This window comes from Epinephelus moara, chromosome 7 (assembly GCF_006386435.1).
Source record: "Epinephelus moara isolate mb chromosome 7, YSFRI_EMoa_1.0, whole genome shotgun sequence".
Taxonomy (NCBI): domain Eukaryota; kingdom Metazoa; phylum Chordata; class Actinopteri; order Perciformes; family Serranidae; genus Epinephelus; species Epinephelus moara.
Window position 1 is genome coordinate 31562330 of NC_065512.1, and position 23210 is coordinate 31585539.

The following is a 23210-nucleotide window of genomic DNA, read 5'->3' on the forward strand; positions in this document are numbered from 1 at the left end:
ATCACCAGACTACTTACATTTATCCAGCAGCTAAACATGATCCCTCACCCTGGTGTACACTATACATTTGCAGGAGTTAAATAAGACCAGACTCCTTTCCTTGGACCCTGGATCCTTTTTGGTACTGCTCTTTGACCTTTAAATTTGCCTTCTAGGAGGTGGGCTTGATTCATATCAGTACCACATATAAAAACACATCGTAATGAGCCTGAGCAGTAATAAAGATATTTTAGACAGTTAACCCATGCAATATTCAAGTATTTTCTCAAACAAAATTTAGTTTTGTTTCAGTCCAACTGAATTAAAGGTCCAGTGTACAGGATTCAAGAGGAAATATCAGCAGAAATGTAATGTAATATGCATAACCATGTTGTCATAGTGGATAATCACATGAAGTTTGTTGTTGTTTCTTTCTTTCTTTTTTTTTTGCTTTTGATTGAGCCGTTTATATCTAGATATATCCTCATCTTCAGAGTCTGCCATGTTCTTTCTACAGTTACTCAGAAAGGACAAACCAAAGACTGGTGTTTTGGCAATTTTGCATTTCTACACACTTGGCACCAGGCACTAGGCCCCCAAGAACAGCGACGGGCTTTGAAGCCAATTTAATATAGTAGGCAAATGTGGAATTACAAATTGTGAGTCTGTTATGTGATGCCATGGGGCCCAAAAACACAGTCCCTCCAGGATTTTCCAATGTTGCATTCGCAACAGTTAACGCAAATTCAGCCAATCCCTGTGAATTCTGCGGGACCTTGCAATTTTGTCCAAACACTGCAACTTTACCACAAATTTGACTGTTCAAAACAGGTAAAATTGAATATCATTGTAGTTCGTTAGTTCGTGCTAACCGGCAGAAAGAGCATCCCCCTACCATTACAAATAGATTGTAATTCCGGGGGAAACACCGTATACTCCGACTTCAAAACAGCACCACAACTATTTTAGCAGTTTCACTTTCCCCCATGGTATCATTGCAAAAATATACCTATAAAAAATAACAACATTCATTGCAATTTTTTTGAGAAAAGCTGCTGTGAAATTGGACATTTCAGCCTGCAACATTCCCAAAACATCCTGCGAAATCCTGGAGGGACTACTGTAAATGACTTTTTCCCATAGACTTACATTGTAAAAGAGAGACCTGTAAATCAGTGGATTCTTTTTTTTAAGTGTCAGAACTGCTGCAAAATTACTCATTTCTCTATCCGAATTGAATCCATTCGCTCCAGTAACGTTTCTTAAGTCTAAAAGAGCTGCATGATTAAATGATGAAGTTATTGAAGTTAGCAGAGGGCTAAACTGGAAGTTAGCCACTCAGTTGCTTTAACACTCTAATGCACCTGCTCTAATGGCCCCACGATGCGTAGTTTCATTCTTCGAAAATCAAGCTTGTTTGGCTTCATGTGATACTAAGTAACCTTCATAGAAACATCCAGTTCCATTTATACGTCCATGCTTGGCACTGTTTCAGATGGTTGCAGCAAGATGCCAATAAATCCTGCACACTGGACCTTTAATGAATAAAAGATTTCCACAGATATTTTTTGTTTGTTTATACTGTACCTTAGTACATTGACATCACAAAGTCTTGGGTACTGTCCTAATGTCATTAAGTATAGTATTTTCTTTATATTATATATAAATATATATTTATATAATATATAAATATTTATTTAAGTAAGGATACATTTTCAGTATGTGTTTCAATTGTTTAAGCTTCACTATTTAATTTAACAGTGTGTTAAACACACTGTACACTGACATATTGCTCATGCTGCCCTCCCTGCTGTCATGGCAGGTTGGATATTTAAAGAGACGTGTCCCCTTTAAATCCGACCAGCTGAGCGCAGTCAGGAAGTTGCGCACTGGACTCACGCAGACGCCGTCATCACATCAACACAGTCACGTTTGTGTATTTTGATGTTTCTTGTCTGATCCAGATCGTTGGGTTTGGTCGTGTTTGGGGAGCCAGTGTCGATCTCTCTGCCGCAGCACCAGGTCCAGGTGACGTTGTGACATCTGAGAAGCATGGCGGACGGTCCAGAGGCTGATGTTGACGACCCGCCCAGTATCAATTTCCCTCCGCTCATCACTGTCTCTGATCTGCCCAGTGCCACTGCTGCAGGTAACCATGGCTGAATGATTCATCAGTCCTCTCAAAGGACCGTGTATGCCCATGTACTCTGTGTGAGGGGACTGCACACACACTAACAGGCAGACTTCAGTGAGCATGACAACAATAACAGAGATGTGGTGTTGTTGAGGGGGACTCCTGTGTAATAAGGTGTGGCTCATGGAGTCAGTAAACATCTACAGTGTGTCTGCAATTTCTTTATAGTTATAATGGATGGATGTGGACACGAGGCTGACCATTAGAGCTTATATGTGTATTTGCTACAGGACACAATAATAGCAACACATGCACAATAAAATATGATTTAACACTATTGCCCTGCAGTAATTACATTTTTGGAAGGTTGTGTTTAACTGTCTGTGTCTGCAGGTCCTTTAAAAGTCTCAAATGTCTTAAATTTTATTCATATTCGGTCTTAAACATCATTAAATAGTCTTAAGTTCGAATTTGCGGGTTCTTGAACCACTGTCACCACAGAGGACCACTTTGGAAATAAGTGTTCCTAGTAATGCTTTTAAGTGCCATCCTCTGGGATTTCTTTATGTCATGGTACTCTGGTAAGTTGTTGTGCTTTTAAAATTCTAATCAAATCAAAGTTAAATCAGTTGCCACAAAAGTTTTTATCGTATTTCATGTGTCTGTCTTTTAATTTCCATTAGTCAAAATGATTGAAGCTTCTCTGCATGAGAGTCCACATCTGTAATTTTACGAATCATAAAACCTCCCACTGAGCCTAATACTCCTAAATACCCCCTTAACCCTCCAGCAGGACAATGCGTCATACCACACTGCAAAAAAACAGCCCAAGGAACATAGTAAAGAGCTCAGGGTATTGACCTGGCCTCAGAATTCCTCAGAAATGGTACCCCAGAGGTACCCCGATCCACAGTGGGGCCTCTTTGGATCAGACTCGGCTCTGACCTTTTGAGGCACAGACACAGGATCCTTTGAGTCTGTGGGTTGTCAGGTGGATACCAGCACATCCCACAGATGCTTAATCAGATTGGGATCTGGCGAAATTGGAGGCCAAGTCAATGCCTTGAGCTCTTTGTCACGTTCCCTGGGCCATTCATGAGCAGTTTTTGTGTTGTGGCATGTTGCATCGTCCTGCTGAGGGGGCCACCGCCATCCAGAAGCACCATTGCCATTCGGGGAGGTTGGTCTGCAACAGTGTTGGGGTGGGTGGGGGCGTCAAGTGGCATCCACATGAATGCCAGGACCAAAGGTTTCACAGCAGAACATTGATTTTAACAACATGATGAATGTCATTGACTTCACCAGCCAGTGGTTCTAATGTTTTGATTGATTGGTGTGTCCTCGCACTTAACTGTTGGCAAATGTGTATTAACCTAACTCACTCTATTAACCATATTCCTACATAATACCTGCCTCTGCACGGGACCACATATATACTAACCTTTACACTTACCTGCAGCTTGAATAAGCAAAAGATTATTTGTCCAAAAATTAGTATTAAAGTTGGTTTAAAATGATCTTGAAAGGGTCTTAAAAAGCATTACATTTAAGTGTCTGATAACTGTAGCTGTTCATGAGAGTTTCAAGAGCTCCCAAGAAACATGAGGAGTTAATTTACCGCAGAATGACTGATCCTTCCCACATTCAGCAAGGACACTTGTACAGTTATGCAACTAAATATATGCAGTGAGAAAAACACTGTCAAATGCAGGATTCTCAGATACACGCACATATATACATATATTTTCTTGGTGTGTTTTCACTGCCTGATCTAAACCATGAAAATAGGAGATCTGTGCTGAAAAGCAATAATGCAGATAGAGCATTAACGAGTGTACTATAGCATGCATCAGCATTTTAAAAGATATGATATTGCTTTGTAGAGCAACTGTTTCAGTTTTTTGCACTGGTCACACAGCAATCCTTTTTCTAATCTCTGTGTCCTCCCCAGGCCGTAACCTAAAAGAATGGCTCCAGGAGCAGTTCTGCGACAAACCTCTGGAGCAGGATGACATGCGGCTGCACAATGCAGCCTATGTTGGAGATCTGGACACCCTGAGGAACCTGCTGCAGGAGGACAGCTTCAGACGGTGGGAAGGAGTAATGATAATAATATGAATATAATATGATTTTTTGACGTTTTTTGTTGTTGGTGTAGACGTGTAGAAAGCTCTTGTCTGTCAGTGGTCACATTGTACTCTCCGTCTTACTGCAGAGCTGGCAGCTTTTGTCCAGAGTGTTCATGTGTGGCACTAAGTGGTTTGTGGTTTTTGTGCTTTGTGGGTTTGCTGAGTGACAGCCTGAGAGACACACAGGCTGTTCAGAATATGCCCTTACACATCTCTACCACAAAACAGTCCCGTACTGCATAACACACACCATATGCTGGGTACTTTTACTCCTCAGTACCTCACGCTGCTATAACCAAACACATCCCTGTCTCCATGTGTGGTTTATAGCTGGTGGCCACAGTGGGACTCAAACATTTCACTAGTATAGGGGTTCTGTCCATACAGGTACTGACACTGGTAATGCTCACAATGTCAGAGCCAGGCGGAACCATTGTAGAGTGGTCAACACTCATTTAACCCCAATCCCACAGTGGTTGTATGCAGCACTCATACTCCACACCCAGCCAACCCATTATTACTGGCTTAGGGCAGTTCATCTCCATTCCACATGGTTTACAACATGCTGTTATTTCAATAAAACACTTTTTACTTCACTGAGTTCTCCCTGCCCCGCCTATCCCAGCTTCCCTCGGGCAGTAGTGTTGACAGCAGTGTATTTTAGCAGGTAGCTGTTGTAAATATTTAATTTGTGATGACCACATCGCAATGATATTTTTAAGACTTTGCTAAATTTATTATTTTTATGTGCTTTCATAGTCATTGACCTGCTTTTATTATACGGAAATTCGTGACAAGTCCAATATGTTGGATCTAAGGATACAACTAATAACCACTCCCTTCTCTCTCTTGGTGCCAGGCGTATCAACGAGAAGTCTGTGTGGTGTTGTGGCTGTCTGCCCTGCACCCCTCTGCGGATCGCAGCCACAGCAGGACACGCTGCCTGCGTGGCCTATCTGATCGCCCAGGGAGCTGAGGTGGACCTAGTTGATGTTAAAGGTCAAACAGCCCTCTATGTAGCTGTGGTGAATGGTCACCTGGAGTGTGTGCGGATCCTCCTTGAAGCCGGAGCCGATCCCAACGGAAGTAGGCATCACCGCAGCACCCCGCTGTACCACGCTGCACGGGTGGGAAGGCTGGACATACTGCAGGAGCTCATCAGGTGAGGTTAGGAGAGGATCAGTCCAAAACATGGCTGGCTTGATCTGTGGCTGAGTTTAGGGGCTTAGATAGACATAATAAACATTTGGGGCTCAGCCCAAACCTAGGGGGTCTGGGGCCATTCTGCCTGGGGGAATCTTTTTTCCATTTACAGCAGCTATGTGCACTATTTTTTAAGAAATTTGTAATAGAATATATAAAAATGTGTGCATCATATGGGAAAAACATGATAGTTACCAAGGAAGAAAGTCACCCTGTAAAGCCTACATCCTATTTTGTATCTATTTGTTCTCCAGCTGTCTTCATCATTCTGAAACCATAACACAGCTAAGGTTTACCACCTTGTGGTTGTATGCCTTTGCGCACCAGTCAAGTTGCACCTATAGTTTTTTATCTTTCCCCCAACAGCACAGAAGATCTATTCTGTCAGCGCAGTTTCAAGGTGGGCACCCAAGATTAGTGTCACCAATTCAGTATCTGACCAAATGTCTCCCCTTCTGTTCCTGAGTTATGACACTGAGTAATGGCCAGAAAAGTGTTTTTGCAGAACATTATGATGTCACAGTGAAGCTGACCTTTAACCATGAATTTACCATTATATCGTCTTCGACATTTGTTTGAAATGTTGTCCTTATTAGCGTGTGAATTCTTGAGTTACGGCCAAAAACATGTTTTGTGAGGTCACAGTGACCTTGACCTTTGACCTTTAAATACCAACTTTTTAAACAGTGCATTCTAGAGTCCAAGTGGATGTTTGTACCACATTTGAGGGAACTCTCTCACGGTCTTGAGAAATTGCGTTTACAAGAATGAGATGGATGCAAGGTCACAGGCTTTGACCTATGACCACTAAAATCTAATCAGTTCATCCTTGGGTCCAAGTGGACATTTGTGCCAAATTTTAAAAAATCCCTGAAGGTGTTTTTGAGATATCACTTGCAAAGAAATTAGATGGACAAAGACCTTTGACCACCAAAATATAATCAGGTCATCATTGAGTCCAAGTGGATGTTAGTGCCAAATTTGAAGAATTTGAAGAAATTCCCTCAAGATGTTCTTGAGCTATCGTGTTCACAAGAATGGGACTGATGGACGGACAGCCCACAAACATAATGCCTCCAGCCACGGCAACTGCAATCACGGAGGCATACCAAATGTTCAGGATGACTTATTTTCAGTCCTGTCAAATATTGTGTGATGCTACTATTTTAAGCTACATTACATAGGTGTGGTATTTATTACTTTGAGCTGAATATTAGGCCAACAGAACATTTAGGGGTGGTGCAGTGGTACAGCAAGAGGGTTCCTGGCTCGAATCCAGGGTGGGGGGGTACGAGGGGTGGGGGAGCCCCTCTGTGCGGAGTTTGCATGTTCTCCCCATGTCAGCGTGGGTTTTCTCCGGGTACTCCGGCTTCCTCCCACAATCTAAAGACTTGCAGGTAAGCATGTGAACATAAATGGTTGTCTATCTCTATGTGTTAGCCCTGCAATAGTCTGGTGACCTTTCCAGGGTGTACACCACTGCTTACGGAATTGAATGAATGAGAACATTTAGTCAGTTATAATACTGTATGACAAACAAGTTTTACAAAAATTAGCCATGGTTCCCTCTGTCCAGGTTCAATGCTGATGTCGATATGGACCACCAGCTGGGTCCCCGGCTCCTCTTAAGTGCTCGCACCCTCAACACTCTGGTGGTGTGTCCTCTCTACATCAGCGCTGCCTACCACCACCTCCACTGTTTCCGACTGTTGCTCCAGGCCGGCGCTCAGCCTGATTTTAACTACACAGGGCCCGTCTGCCAAGAAGCTTTGACCCGCGGCCTGGCCTCCTGCCTGCTGGATGCTGTGCTGCGACACGGATGTGAGGTAGCCTTCATCCACCTGCTGCTGGACCACGGGGCCAACCCAGCCCTTGTGCCCTGGGACGGGTCAGAGCTGGAGGCTCCTAATCGGAGGAAGGTGGATCAGGAGGCACTCAGGGTCTTTCTGGAGGCGAGGAGTGAGTAAAATCTGTGGAAATGCAGGCATCTATGAGGACAGATTATATTTCTCCTTTTTTACAAAACGTGATATCAATAAGGAGTTTATAATCCTAATACATATAAACCCTTTTAAAATAACTACATCATGACTTAAAAGAAGAAAAAGGTTTGCCCATAGGAGTCCTGTAGGTAGTTGCCTCAGTCACCTGTGCGACCGCTGGATTCCTTCCAAGAGTGGCCTATTTACCATTTTCCGTCAGTGGGCCACACACAGCATGATAGTGAGTCTCACTCTGCCCCTGTACAGAGCATATAATCTCTGTGGGATGTGCTACTTAAAGGTACAATGTGTAATGCTTGGCAACATGGTTTATACTAATGGAGGGCAGCATTTCCCCTCCAAGACAAATACTGACTAATAACAGGGCAAGAATACACAAAATTCAATTAAACAGCTAAAACTCTGAGAGGCAGTCAAAATAACGCTTCTATCACATAATCTTCACGTGTCATTGGCCTATATTTTACGTTATAGCTTGCTTAGCTCAGTTTTAGCAAGACATAGTAGCAAGAAACCCATGTCAAAAAACATAATTCAGTGCTATTTGGAGCATTGTCAGTACGGTTTGTGTTGTTTTAAGTTGCACTGCAGCTTTTTGACAGCCTTAAAAAAAACAGATTTTGGGTTTCTGACCTCAGATCCTCTGGCTCTGAATGTATTTTAGCTTTGACCAATTTCTGGATCGAGACAGCATTTAAGATCATTTAAGATTGCAGCAAGGTAAGACTGAAGGCTAGCTTAGCCTAACTACCTTAGCTGTATACCGGCTTGAAGTGGCTAACCTAACCACACCAGTATCTTGGATTATCTTAGACTTCAGATTGTCTGAGCTGGGACATATTTTTGGTCTCACCTGGATCATGAGCATGGACCTTGACCAAACAAGGCTGGTAAGCCTGCTCTCTAGCTTGGCCTTCATTGGTTTGGCTTGGCTGTGCCGGTTGTGTTGATTTGGGTAGCAACTGTGAACTTTGTTGTACTCTCTGCAGACATGTTTGTTGACCACGTACACATTTTACTGAGCAAGCAAGGTCGGACCAAAGAAGGCTTTTCCAATTAAGAGGAAGATGAGGACATGAAAAGATCACTGTTCTGTATGTTGTGAGATCGCAGGTATCTCAAACCAAAAAAAAAAACCTAATACTGGACTTGACTTATCTGTCCTCTCATGGTGGACTGACAGCAGGCTGGACACTACAGTGACTCACCATCGCCTCTTGAAGTATAAGTGGCATTACTAGACAGGATGGGCTCAGACAGGCCGCTTATTCATTTCAGTAGATGTCTCTGCAACACAGTGTAACTGGTGGATTCTAGTGTTGTCAGTGTTGTGTTAATATGAAGAGGCTTAGACTGTGGATATCTTTGGAGGCAATCTCTGTTTATGTCCGACCATATAACTCGAGGCCCTATGCAAATTAAGTGACACAGGGATATGTTAGTATATTATACAGTAAGTTAAGGCTGACAGTGGCTGACATGACAAACATCACTGGCAAAAAAAAATGTAAAAAGATTAAATTAAATTAAAAAAAACCTCTGATCTGTACCTGTTATCATGGTTGACCTGAATGTGCAGTACAGTTCTGCTGATCCGCCTTTGCTTTGTCTCTTGTCAGGAAGCCCTCGCAGGCTGACATACCTGTGTCGCATCAGGATCCGCAGAACGATGGGCAAACATCGTCTAAACCACATACCTTCGTTACCGCTACCACCACCCATCAAGAACTTCCTGCTTCACCAAAACTGAAAACCATCCACCTTCTCTTCTTCTACAGAGCTCTTCCAACTCAAACCTTAAAAAAACAGCCCCAACCCCCAGGAGAGAGCATATTGTGATCCCAGTTTGCTATTTGCATATTATTTTCTAATAGTAAACAGTTAATAATATTATTTTTCAAACATTTTGAAGTTAAGAGTTATGTAATACACCTATCTTCCTATTATTGTAATAATTTATTGAAATGCTTCTTAACTTATCAGAGAAGCCTTAGTACGTTCTGACTTGTGGAAAATATACCGGTATGTGTATCCAAAGTGTTTGCCTTGTGACTTCCCAAATCACTGGGACGTGTTCTGGTCCTACTTCAACTAGCACTTTTCAGCTGAACAGCCATAGTGAGAATGTTATTTGGTTTGAAGCAATGACTTAAACACGCCATGTGTTGAATATCCTGTTCAGAGGAGCTTTACTCAGATGCAGCTTCTTGAATTGCTCATTTTTCTGTTTTATGTACACTTGGATTTAAAGGCCTTTTACTGACTCTAAGCCAGAGTGAGTGGCAGAATGTGCAGCAACCCTGTGTTCTTATATTTATACTGTAGACCACTTACATTATAAGTGATCACTTGTGTGAAGTGCAAGGATGAAAATGTGTCCTATAGGTTAGATTGGATTTTTTCTTTTAACCGTATGCCTTAATGTTGAGTTTTGTAAAATGGCCTCAAAGATTCATCAGACAAGAAAAACTAATGGTGGAACTGTAAAATTTTAAGGACAAAAACATGAACAAAAAGTTTTAAATGAGCAATTTAAGGTCCTGGATCTGAACTGAAAACACTGCTAGCAAGAGAAAAGTTTACATTTGGGGTCTACTTATTACTAATGTAGGTGTTACCATCAGGTAAAAAACGTGTACTGTTTAAGCAAATTTAACAAAACCCTCCCTGTAAATGAAATTTATTTATGATCATAAGAATGACTTTGTATTTATTGCCCAGAAAGCTGCCTTTCTGTAAGTCTGTTGCACTGATTGGCATCTGTGCATGTCTGTTGCACAGCTCTGTTAAGTTTCTCACACATTGTTACTGGTCAACATGAAATGTCAGTGCGTTTAGCTTTTTGTGTCTCATCTTTGTTTGCATACAGTAAATGTATAATAATTCTGTATTGTCTCCTGTATGGTTTTTTTATCATCTTAAACTACATAGGAGGGCTTTCACACTGCCAGGGAGCAGAGCAATTCTTCAAAAGTAGGATAAGTTTCCATGCTTCCTGTTCTGTTAGCCATCTCCTTCAGTGAACATGAGAGAATGATTCCTTCTCCTTCCTCACAACCCCATCCAAGATACGTTCTCCTCCAAAATATCTGAAGGATAGTCATGGACAGAATCTCTGGAGTATAGGTTCGGTTAAATCTAGTGGAAGAAAATCACCCCTCTGTCAATATCAGGGAAATACAGCCCGCAGATGGTGTTTTTTTTTATCCCAGCAAAGCCTCAGCACACTATAAGTTAATCACATCTTGAGGGAAATTCCCCTCATACACAGTACATTGTGTATCTTTTTTAAGGGTCCATGCCCAGGGATAGTTAAGTGATTAACGTCTAGGATCTGTTTCCAGAAATGTGTCCTTAAATGTCTAAATCAGGTGTTGTCAAAGGTTTGATGGCTGAGGGCCATTAGGAAGCCAGCATATGATTGAGGGCCACACAGGTTCAGGACATATGATGTCCGCCACTTCCACCAAGCAGTACCCCACAAACTCTGCATCACTGAGTGGCTTACTGTGCTCAGCAATTTGTAAGATACTGCACAGCTCGCCCGTGTTACAGCTTCATTGCTTTTCACAAGATTTGTGAAGACTGACTGTTGGGAACATAGCCCTTGTTAAAACTTTTCAACCTTACGTTTATGCTTCTCACCCACGAACCTGTCATAAGATTTGTGATTGGTCTCATAATGGCCTTGAGCACGGCAGTCACCTGTCTGCAGATAAGGCAGATCAATTTATCTGCACCCAGACGGCCGAAACAGTAAGAATTTATTCATTTTTCCTGAAACCTCCTTTTCACCTCAAATATAGTGTTTTTCAGTGGTGGTTTTTCCATCCCACTTCCACACTGACTGAGTTGTACACCCAAATTGCTAATTTTAGCTTACAGCCCTATCACTGATGACACAACGCAATTCCTGTGACGCTTGGGAGGTGCTACCAGAGGCCATGCAACCAATAGCTTTCTACAAGTTAATTTCCAATCTGACAGACGTTTGTCAGTGGTGCAAAGTTTGACACAGTAGCTAAGTAGTGTATTAAAGGTCCAGTGTGTAGGATTTAAGGGCATATATTGGCAGATACAGAATACAATATTCATAACTATGTTTATTTTAGTCAATCAGCCCCTGAAAATAACAATCATGTTTTTGTTACCTTAAAATTACTTGCTTATATCTAAGTATGGAGCAGGTCCTCTTCCACAGAGTCCACCAAAACAAACCCTGGCTCTAGATAGGGTTATTCACGTTTTTGCATTGGCCACTTAATGTTCTCCTACACACTTGGCACATGGAGACATGGATGCATTACTAAATGGGCCTACCAGGACCAGGCCCAGGGGCCCAGTGTGTCAGGGTCCCCCCAGGCCTTCATCTGCAAAATGTCACTCAAATTAATGCACAAACCAGAAAGAATGGAGACACAAGCGAGACACAAAAAGACACAATATTTCTTCAAAGAGACACAAAACAACTACAAGAAGAGAAAAAGCAAACAAAAAGAGGTGGTTGGGCCTTCTGCATGTCTGTGCCCGGTGAGGAGAAGTTGTAGTTCTGCAACCTCACTGCTAGATGCACTGAATCTTACTTTAGATCAAAGCTACTAAAAGTCAGCGTCTTTAAAATGGGCTGTGGATGATTAAAATATAATGCATGGATTTCATGTCTTGCTCAGGGGCCACACAAAATGTATCTGGGGGCTGCAATTGGCCTGTGGCTGCTCTTTAAGCAATTATGGGCTAAATAATACAGGAACAGTGAATGTGAGCAGACTGCCCCTCTATGAATATTGAAGGTGACCTGTTCATTATTCAAGGCAAATTAAGAAATTCCAAGAAAATGTGTAAAAGAGGGCTGCTTTCTTTGAAATGATAGATTTTTTTTAGTCAGTATACTATGACCTCATGGGTACATGGTATATCTTTTTAACCCAGCTGATATAAAGGCTTGTTGTATAGTCTTAATGTGTTGCACATTTAATTGATCACTCAACTGACTGATCTCTATCACTCTCTTCTCATCTGCGTGCAGGCTTGTTGTTTGCCTAAATCTCCCTGTTGTCTTGTAACTCCTGACGTATAATTTAATACAAGTGCAACAGAGCCCTGAATAGGGACATTTGTTATTGTTTTGAATCTAGTAAATGAGCCAAGATGTCATGAAGTTTGAGAAAACCACAATTTGGTGAAAATCCAAATGGCCCCATGGAAAACGCAGAGCCTGGGAACCCCGAGTGGAAGCAGCAGGGAGCACGAGGGCCCAGGGAGAAGAGGGCTGTCAATCCAAAAAGTTTCGGTAAGGACTCAAGAACATGGACTGGGTCGCTTTCTGAGAAAGACTTGGGGGGGATTAAAGTTTTTCTGCAAGCATATTTCAAAGAATTATCCTGTTTTCAGAGTAGAAAAAGCTCTAAACAGCATTTGGGCTCTCACGGGACAGTTAAAATCACTGAAGTATTCATTTCTTTAAAAATGTTTGACAAATGACGAAAAATGCACGCTTGAAAGTAACAAATCTGTGTGCATGCTTGTGCCTAAAAGTGCACAACTGTCACATCAAGTCTCTAGATGGCACTGTCTTCCTTTCAAGCATGGCAGACATCTCGTTGTCTCCCAGTATCTCTCCTTCCCTTACTCTCTTTCCTCTTACTTCTTTTTGTCCCATCTCTGCCTTTGTCTTCTCTTCTATTCTTTCCATCTTTCTTCTTGTAGCCTCTTCTGAGTTTGCTTCAGAGGATTCAGCTGTGGATTTCGGCATGTGTCCTCAAGAGCCTCATCCTTTCAGAAGTCTTTCATTAACAGAACACACACACAGAATGGGCCCCTTTGCTTCAGTGCAGAGTGAGGCAGAGATCGGACAGTTTGGTAAACCACTATCTTCCTGTGGGGAGTTTCCATTACGAGAGCCTTCTCTTTCAAGTCAAACTTACTATGTTACAATTTATTTCAGAGGGCAACCTGCTGTGCTTACCATGCATACATTCATTAGAGAGTTATTAGAAAGATTTCACATGAAGAGTTTTATTCCACAGCGAGGTCTCACTACAGAAGTAAAACCTTTTGAACCAAATGATAGCACAAGATGATTTCCACAGCTACATGCTAAACATCAGCAAATTATAGTTTATTGGCTGTGTTGTACATGACAACTTTGAAACATGATCAACAGTAACAGTATTTAAACACTAAAGTGATTTCCTTTGGTCATGCCTTTTCAACAAAAGAGAAACAGAAATGGTAAACAGTTTATTTCCTCAGAAAATCACTCGGAGCCTGGAAAAGCTGAATGGTGTTGTTCATTCCTGACTTTATTTGCACCGCAAACTGCAATCAAAATCTCAACAGTCTCCGCTAATATCACCGCAGTGTTCCGCTTCGACTAGGGACCAGCATGAAAAGGGATGTTGAATGCAGTGCAGCTCGCTTCATGAGGCAACCACAGCTTTTAGACGGGGATTAAAGGTTGTTTCCATGGATCTGGTGTTTTCATATAAAATCCCGCTGGCGTGTGTGTGTGCGTATGAATATGTAAGTGGTGTTTGCTTAACAATGCAGAGACCTTGTTTGTGTTAAAGAGAGTAAAAGTCATGTTTGTTTAGATCCAAACTCACCTGTAAGTTGTTAAGTAGTTCCACCACAATCATTGTGTGTCTGCCTCTTTGTCAGGCCGCCTGCTCTCCTGCACTTGCACTGCTGAGTAGCCTGTTACCATTTGGTTATTGCCACGCGCTTTAATTTGAATGATCTCATTCCTCAGGCGTTCCGGAACTCTTAGTTTCCTCCAGTGACCACATCACTGCGTGTTTACCGCCGCCACACACACGCACAGGTATTCTGACCAAGTGCAAATCAAGATTTATCGAGTTCAAGCTCCTCTTTTCTTTCCTTTTTCATTTTTTCCTCACCACACAGCAAGAACAGTGGAATTTGTCCAAACATAAAGGAGTTTAACATGACTCACAGAGATGAAATGGAAGTGAATTTGTCGTCTGTCGTCCAAGAAAAGCAGCCTTTTTCCTGTCGGAGCTCATGTTCGATCCATTGAACAGGCAAGCTTGGGTGTGGATGCAGGAGTCAAAAAATATTGATTAGTTTTTATTTTCTGTGTCATACTGTAACGCAGCACATGTGGATCACAACTGCACATCCGGAAGCACTTTTCCTCTATTAAGGCTGTCTTGCTCTATAAACCACTGAATCAGTGCTCTAGCACAACACGCACAGCTTTATTGATATAATTAAGGAGTATATATGGTTGGAAATATTGAAAGAATCTTTACTTATAAAAGTGTGTTTAAATTAAAAACCTCAGAGGGGCTTAATGAGTCTTAATTTGACTGTTTTCCAAAGGAGCCGGTAGTCGTGAAATGTGGTAAGGGCAGGAAGGATGTCAAGTCATTGCTTCTGTAATTACTGTCACAGTCTTTAACTTGGCTCTTACACTTAATTAGGTCTCTCTTATTTGAGTGATGTCTCCTTATTGCGTGAGTACTTCAGCTTTTTACGCATGGTCTCACTTTTAAGAACAATAAAGCTGAGGAAATAGTGAAAAGGTTAGTGTAAGAATGGCATATTGCAATAAACTAATATCTTAAGGCCTGTTCAGTCATTAGCAGTGATGATGGGAAATGAGCAATTAACCACCAAGGCTGGTGTGGAAAACAGACCCCATGTGATTGTCTGGTTCTGTTCTCACTGCCCTGTTATAATACATAACTTTATGTTTTGCTAATTAGGCTGTATGAAGCATCAACAGCTCATCACTGGAATCAGAGCTTGATGAAAAATGTGCTGGTTCAACACCTAATAAAGCAGCTGTTGGCTACATGAAACAGGACACTGACATACACTGATGTTTTGGGCGACATTGGGGCGTCGTTGTCAACTAATCGAAAGAACGGTGGTCAGATCGACCGTCTCCTCTGATCTGCATGTCAAAGTATCCTTGGCCAAGACACCAAACCCCTGTGTGAGTGCATGTAAATGTGAAACTGGTGAGCAGGTGGCGCCTTGTACAGTAACTTCTGCCACCAGTGTATGAATGTATGAGCCAATGGGTGAATGTCACGTAGGCCTAGTGCAAAAGCGCTTTGATGAGTCAGAAGTCCATTCAACACATTTCATGTTTGAAAAAATGTCTATTTATTCTTCTACATTGTATGTTATTTTAGCAAAGGTAGTGGTATGGCTCCAGGGATGAAAAGATCAGTCTGTTAATTGGTCCTCTTTGCCCCAGACTGAACACTAGCTGGAGTGCCATAGACTTTGGTAGACATAAGTAAAATAAGTGTGTTGATCCCCTGACTCTTTATGACATCAGAATTTCACTTTGTCCAGTACTTTGGCTTATGACCAAGCGCAGCCTCTGGGACTGGAAAATGAAGCCAGCAGGGAACTGCAACTCTTTGAACAGCCACTGCAGAAGCCAGTCAGTCCCCACAGACCTTCATGTTAAAATGCCCAACTTTACAGCAGAAATCAACATGTTTACAGCTTGGTATAAAAAATGTTTTAGGTCTTTCTAGCTAATTTCTCTGTCCATGACAACTGTACTCCACAGGTCCTCCACAGCGGCACCCTCTTGTTCAAATATGGTCACTTCTGACTTTAAAAAACCAAGAAGATGACAGCCGAAATGCTGAACTCAAGGCTTCAAAAGTCTACCGTGTGACGTCATGGTAGCTATGTCCACTATTTTTACAGTCTATGCTCATGACCAAAGATCTACTAAACTAATTCCCATCAATTTAAGCTTTACTTTGATTTTTGTGCTATAGCAAATATTAGCATGCTTACACGATGGTCACCAGTGATTATGTACCTGCTAGACATAGCACTGTCATTGTGAGCATGCTAGCATATTGATATTGGCTTTAAACACCACCTTGCCTAAGTGCAGCTCTATTTTGTACAGTCTATGGTGCGGCCTCACAGAACCACTAGCATGGCTGTTGACTCTTTGTCATTTAAATGTGCTTTAATGTTAGTAGTGTTTCCATTCTTTCATTCATGTCAGTCTTTACTGATTTATCTGAAGATCTAAACGCTAGCACAAGACTGTCTGCACCACCAGCATGGATGTGATGAACCTGCTAGCAATGAAAATGCTGTCATCACATGTTCAACTGAAAAGAAGTTGAAACACTGACGGACTGTTGCTCTGCTACATGTCAAAACAGAAAGTTTAGGAAGTAGCAATCTTTTTTACTCATCAGTACAGATTATGCTGTGTATCTGAGTTTGTGAGTCTGGGGATCAGTTAATGGCAGCATGACAATGTCCATTACACCAAACTACCCATGTTTAATTACTTCCGTAGAGCTGGACCGCTCATGGGAAGGATTTTCCGCCACTGAAAAGATCTCGTGGTTAGGGGTGGGAGGGGGTGTCTTGGATGGGGAACAAAGCAGCAGAGCTGTCGTGGACGGTCGGGTTGGAGGGACTGTGGGTCTCCTCCTCTTCTTCCTCCTCCTTGTTCCCCCTCACTAAACGAACCAGGAACTGTTGGGCAGTTTCCCAAACCACTGCTTGACAACAACATGGGCAAAAAGAAACCCCAGTTCAACAGAAGAGGGGAGAAGAGGAAGAGAGTCATTCGGTGGCCACCACTGTGGGAATGTTGTAAACTGTGCTTTCCTGAGGCCTTGGGAATCCCACACCAGAGCTGGAACCTGCGGGCATGGAAAACGGGGCCTGCCTCCCCTGAGAGAGGAGATGTCAGATGCAGAACAACATCAGTTGATCACTTGATGTGGGGGAGCTGGCAGTGACGCACTTTCTCTATTGTGCATCAGGGGGGCAGTTCGACAGAAGAGAAGATCTAAATATTACAACACTGAGGACACAAGGTTATTAGAGTGAGGGACAGAGGTTCTCTTCACCAAATCAGCTCCTGCACATTACACCTTTAGGACTTTGGAACAAAAGTAATTGCTTAAGTGATAAAAACATTTTATGTGTTCATAATAGAGTATGAGAAAGTCTCTGACTTAATAAGAGATAAGCCCTCCATTCATTTTCACACTTGAGCCCTCTTGGACCCAGGCATGGATTATCAATTGTGCAAAGTAGGCAACTGCCCAGAGGTCTTAAGACTATCGGGGCCCTGGAGGCCATAGATCCACAGTAGAGCAATTAATCTGTGGTAAGTAGTAGGTCAGGTGATCATATGAACAAGGACATAGCGTATAAACTGAAATGATAAGGCCCTTAATGTGATTCCTTTCCACATCCTAAGGTCCTTTCTGATAGAGAAGCCCTTTGTCAAAATCTATAAATATAATTTATTTTCAGTTGATTTTATGTTTAATATGCACATTCCTAAATAAGGTTTGGGTTTTATCAAATTGCATGTCACACTGTAAAAGATGGGTCTAATAAAATCTTGGTTGCAATCTGTATCCAACTGTATGATATCAATTTGAGACATGTCCGATTGTGCCATGAATGCGTGTTGAATCCTAGTGCAACGATGTAGATAGAAAAAAAGCATATGAGAGCAGAGGCCTGTCGTCAGCTCAGGTCATCCATCTTCATTGTTTTCTTCTTTGCAGATTCCCACAAACCTCTTTTTCCTTTCGCCTCCGTGGTTTTGGTTTGTGTGTTTTTTTCACCCAGACTTGGGGCTAACGAAATCCTGTGCTTGCCAGTGTATGATGTGTCATTTCATGTTGTATACCTACAGGTTGGTTTGTTGTCAGACATTGAAAATTGTCATGTTGTACCAATTCTTTGGCTTTCTTGTGAGTAAACCCTCAAATGCCCAGACCTATGTGTTTTGAGTCACTTTATTCCACAACATGAGTTGTAGGAGAATTCATATTGTTTGTTTGAGTTTGGGCCTAAATTTCTGACATTGTCAGAATTATGCTGCAGGATGTTTTTGGCCACCAAAGCTCCAAATTGTCTGACAGAGGACAAGGGTTTGGATAGGTGATAGGACCTTACGGCTTAGGTTCAGTTTCTCTAACAATGGTCAGCTTCTGATTCAGATAGCCCAAAAGCAGACAGAACTTCCACACCTGGCCAGTCAATGTATAGTTGCTCTTCTTTTTGGATTGTCTGTTTTGGAGAGTTGCAAAAATAGCTGGATGCGATTTTGTCAGAAAAGGGGGCTTCAGAAGATCTCACAAGCACTTAGTTTAAAGCATACTGAGGCTTTTACTCTGCTGGCCTGGAATCATATCCCTGCTAAGACTTTCTTTGAACCCATGCAAATGCCTCAGTGTCTTCCTCTCACTCTTTCTATGTCCTCTGAGTCACTGTCACCAGCTCTTCTTTCCCCAGTGTATCTCGCAATAATGTACTCCTGACTAGACTGAGCAAAGTATGATGATTGTCTAAAATGGATCTATGGTAATTTGAGAAAAGTAGCAATCAATGGCAGTGATCATTAGATTATAGTCCACAAATTATAGTATAATTCGTCTAATTTTTGTACTAACAATGCAACCACTGAGTAAATAATAATGAAACAAATGAGGTGATAATATTGATTTCCTTGCTCACTTTAAAATAGGAGGACCCAGAGGATTTGCTTATTACTGCAGTGTAGGGATCAGTCAACTGAAAACTAAGTGTCATTCTGAATAAGTAAGAATATTAAATGACATGCTGATTCTTAAATAGGAGCCTGCAAACAGCATGTTTCTCCCTGTGCACAGGTTCAGCTGCGAGGCCACAGTGGAACACCACATCAAATCGACCATTTCCTCCTCTGATAAGCGGCTTCCCAGATCTGCTAGTAAGAGCAGGAAAAGTTAAAAAAGACATTTAGGGAAATGGGTTTGGCAACAGCAAAACTAAGCTCTAACACACTTCAGAAAATAAGCCCTTCAATGTGTCGCTCAAACATAAAATCTGGTTTTACTTTAAGTGAAACATTCTTCATATGGTGTGAGAGATTTTCACTTGTTTCCAGCGCACACATTGCTGTTTTGCAAAGTTTCTTTAAGGAAATGACAGTTTCTTGAAAAGTTTATTTTGATGGATTAAGCCACTGTTTAAGGTACAATAATGCCCTTTGTTTTTTGCTGGATTTGCTACTTTGTCAAAGGAAAATTACTTCTGTAATCTGGCTGGTGTGTACTGTAATCTTAAAAACAATGAAAAGCAATATACATCCACAAACTCAAACACAACTCCATTCATTATCTCAAGAGTCTCTGAAAACACTCATTAACCTGTGAATTCTCCTGCTGTCTTTTTAATGCGTTTTCCCCAAATCCTTCTGAATTTTCATCAGAAAAATAATTCCAGATGTACAGCTGCATGGGGTGAAAAACACTTGCAGGAAACTAAATGACAATGACATTGTTAATTGTAATATACTAGAAAACAGAATAACAACGGCAAGGTCTTGATCCATTCTGGCAGCGTTCAGCACTTGATGCAGATACATGATGATATAATGTGTAATGGGAATAAAGAGTGTGCAGCATTGCGTGACTGTGAAGCCAACATCCTGTCCTCAGTGAATTCCATGGAGGAGTGTGCGGCTCCTTTGGTTTCTGATGCTTTTTCTAGAGACCCAGCAAACAGGGAATGTGTGTGTGAGTGTGGGTGTGTGTGTGTGTGGGGAGAGAGCGACTTGATTTACGTTTGTAAAAGTCATCTCTCGAACTGCAATGTTCCACTGAGACTGAAGTGAGAGGATATTGCAGTGTATGACATTGAAGAGAAGGCAGAGGCAGTGTTTTTACTGATACACAGAAAGTGATGTAACTGTCCCCGCCAAATGATACAGTTTGCCTGCTTTGATATATAGAACTGATATTGCAGCACAGGTGGATTGGTAAAAGCAAGGTGCTGCCCATCACAGGTATTTACATTTGACCCAAAAACACCTAACCTACACTCACTCACTCAAAGACATATTTACCCCAGTGCTTATTGAAGTCACTGCAAAGAAAAGACCACTAGACCACTGCTAATGGTTAATACCACTGATTCATTTGTATCTGCCAGATGAGATAAACCTTTTCACAGAAAAAAACTGACATGTTACAGTAGGAAAAGCACAGGTGTAAAAATAAATAGTAGTAATGGCTGAATTGCATTTAGCTACTTCAGTTTCATGGTCCTAATAGACATTCTTTTCCCTGCAGACATCTTGAGTTATCAGCAGGAAACACACAGGTGGAAATACTAACATTAGCAGTGGTTGTGTTCTATTCAGCATCTCAGGATGCCTCTCCAGTGAGCCACCAATGACAATACAGAGCTCTGGAACTGGCTCACCGAAATGGAATTCAGCCATCAGTAATGCTGATAATTACACCTGTGAAAATGGCCTAATCAATTTGTAATGAATTATTCTAAAAATAAATGATACATGATCAATTTAAATGCAATATAAAGTGGGTTTGAACAGGAATAGTTATGAAATACTAATCTCAATTTCTGTAGCATTATATAAATGTATCAATGTATCTTATAACATTAAAGGCTTGATAGATATTTAATCAATGATGTAACAGTGAGCTTTCCTTGTGGTCAAGTCGACTGGGAACAGAGAAGTGAGTTTTTATTGATCCAGCACAAAAGCATGTACAAACAGTGTGACAATAAAGTCAGTTAAGCAACACATTAGAAACTTTTTTTTATTCATTTTTTTAATGTAATAATGTTTTTTTAGGGCTGTTACGTGATTTAAAAAACTAATCTGATTAATTACATGGTCTGTGATTTTTATCACATGCATCATTTTTTGCCATAAAAGTATTTTGAAAATTTCCCATTGAATTTTGGAAGATGTGTCGTAGTAAAGCTGCCGGACCATTTTGCAAGGGTGTTAGCGAGTCGGTCACAGGTAGACTTAGGCAGTTTGCGTCTGAATGCCTGGTTGAGTGTGGCTTGACGAGACTAGCTGCTAGCTTTAGCATCAGAGGCTGTGCTAGCTCGGACCTTCAGATTCATTGCTAAATGCTTTGCGTTGAGGTGACATTTCAGGCTTTAAGTACGCCGTTGGTATGAAAATTCCTGACTGCAGAAATTGCAGACAACAGTGCTCCTATCAACAGTTCCATCTAGGCGTTTTGTAAATGTAAATGCTCCATGCACGGGGCCAGGCAGCATCATCTTGTCTGCCTCCATCATGTGACAAAGCCTTCAATGGCGCTCTGGGTCAAAGGGCACCACGGAATGCGATTAATCAGTGTTAATTTCTTTAACGCGTTATATTTTTCTGTGATTAATTAACCAAAATTAACGCATTATTTTGACATTCCTTTTTTTCTGTATGATGTATTGATTGTATTAGCTCACAGACATGTATCAAGAATGTAATTAAATGTACTATTATTACTCAATATTGATTATAAACATATATGCATGTTTAGAATAATGAATCATAGGATGATCTGCAACAAGTTGGATTTTCTGTGTTTTGTGTTAGTTAACGGAATTAAAAATCAAAATGTAAACTGATTAATGACATCTCCAAAATATTTGATGTGATGAGAGGATGTTTAAACATTAAAGTTTTGAAAAGACTCAACCTCCACAGCTGATTGGCCTGAAAGTGTATCCATTGCTGACACTAATCTATATCTAATCAAGAGAAGACCAAGCCCAAAACAGACCTTAAAGATAAGTTTAGACGAGCAGAGTTTCTCCCACTCTGCTCCTCTCTGGGCTGACTTATCTCTGATGTGTCCTCTCCTGTGGTCTGAGAGCCAGGCAGACATTAGCACAAGCCATCTCTTTAATCAGGCCACTGGAGGAGGCACCGAAGGATGCTCTGTTGACCGCAGTATGCCTGCTCTCTTATTTTCTCACCCACTGGCACGCCCGCTTTGTGGGAGAGTCCTGAGGTTTGTTAAAGCCTCAGTGAGTCAGTGACAGGTGGACAGGTGGTAGTTCAAGAGCACAAGAGGGAGCCTCTGGGCCCCGTGGTTGCTGTGCAACTAAAATTATGTGGGGAGCCACCACCAACGCAAACAGCTCATTCTGCTCATTTTTAGGTTCATATTTGTATTTTGGGTTTCTACTAGAGCATGTTTACACACTTTAATGTTCAAAAAAACACTTTATTTTTGTCATACTGTCTGTGCTAGAACACCTGTATTCACCTTCTGTTTCAAAAGCTCCATTTTATCCCCTGCCTCTTTAAACCCCCCTCCTAAAAGCCCAGTTGCTCTGATTGGTCAGCATTTCTGGGTCTCACATATCTCAGCACCTCTGCTCCATCATTGCAGGTGGGTAATGACTGAAACAGATTAGCGGCACATTCTACCCCGAAAAATCATCAATAAAAGCTTCTAAACCTAAATTTTCCAGGAACCGAACATGTAGCAGGATTATGATCCGAAGTTGGGGAAAAAGAATTACATTGGCAGCCAAGATTACATGTTTCATGAAGTTGGCATGTAGCTTCAGGTAGCAGTATGGGCTATGTATTACAAACACTTGCAGTAGCATGTTTGGAGCAGATGATCACATAAAGAAATCTTTAATATATTTATATTTCTGATGTCAGCCTGTCTGGGGAATATGTGTGAATACAGTCTGTCGTTTAACATTAAAATAGAGGAAAAACATAAAAAAACAAAACATCTCCACAGCTGACGAGAATCCCCACACAGTAAATGAGATGGATAAATTGCCCAACAAACACACAAAGCACGTGCAACAAATGCACATAAACACATAAAACCAAAGAATATTCGATTATCCCAGAACTCTTTTTTGATTGTTTTCCGAGCTGCCCTGCAGCCTCCAGAAAAAGAAGCAGAACAAGATAAACTTTATTAATCCTCAAGGGGAAAT

General features: G+C 41.4%; 1 protein-coding gene across 1 annotated transcript; it reads left to right on the forward strand.

The window, feature by feature from the left end:
* Window positions 1-1879: 1879 nt before the first annotated feature.
* Window positions 1880-10328, forward strand: asb1 (ankyrin repeat and SOCS box containing 1). Its single transcript, XM_050049754.1, has 5 exons — window positions 1880-2128; window positions 4065-4203; window positions 5102-5404; window positions 7022-7404; window positions 9068-10328. The coding sequence occupies exons 1-5, from the start codon at window positions 2032-2034 to the stop codon at window positions 9196-9198; spliced, it is 1053 nt and encodes a 350-aa protein (XP_049905711.1). The 5' UTR covers window positions 1880-2031; the 3' UTR covers window positions 9199-10328.
* The last annotated feature ends 12882 nt before the right edge of the window (window positions 10329-23210 follow it).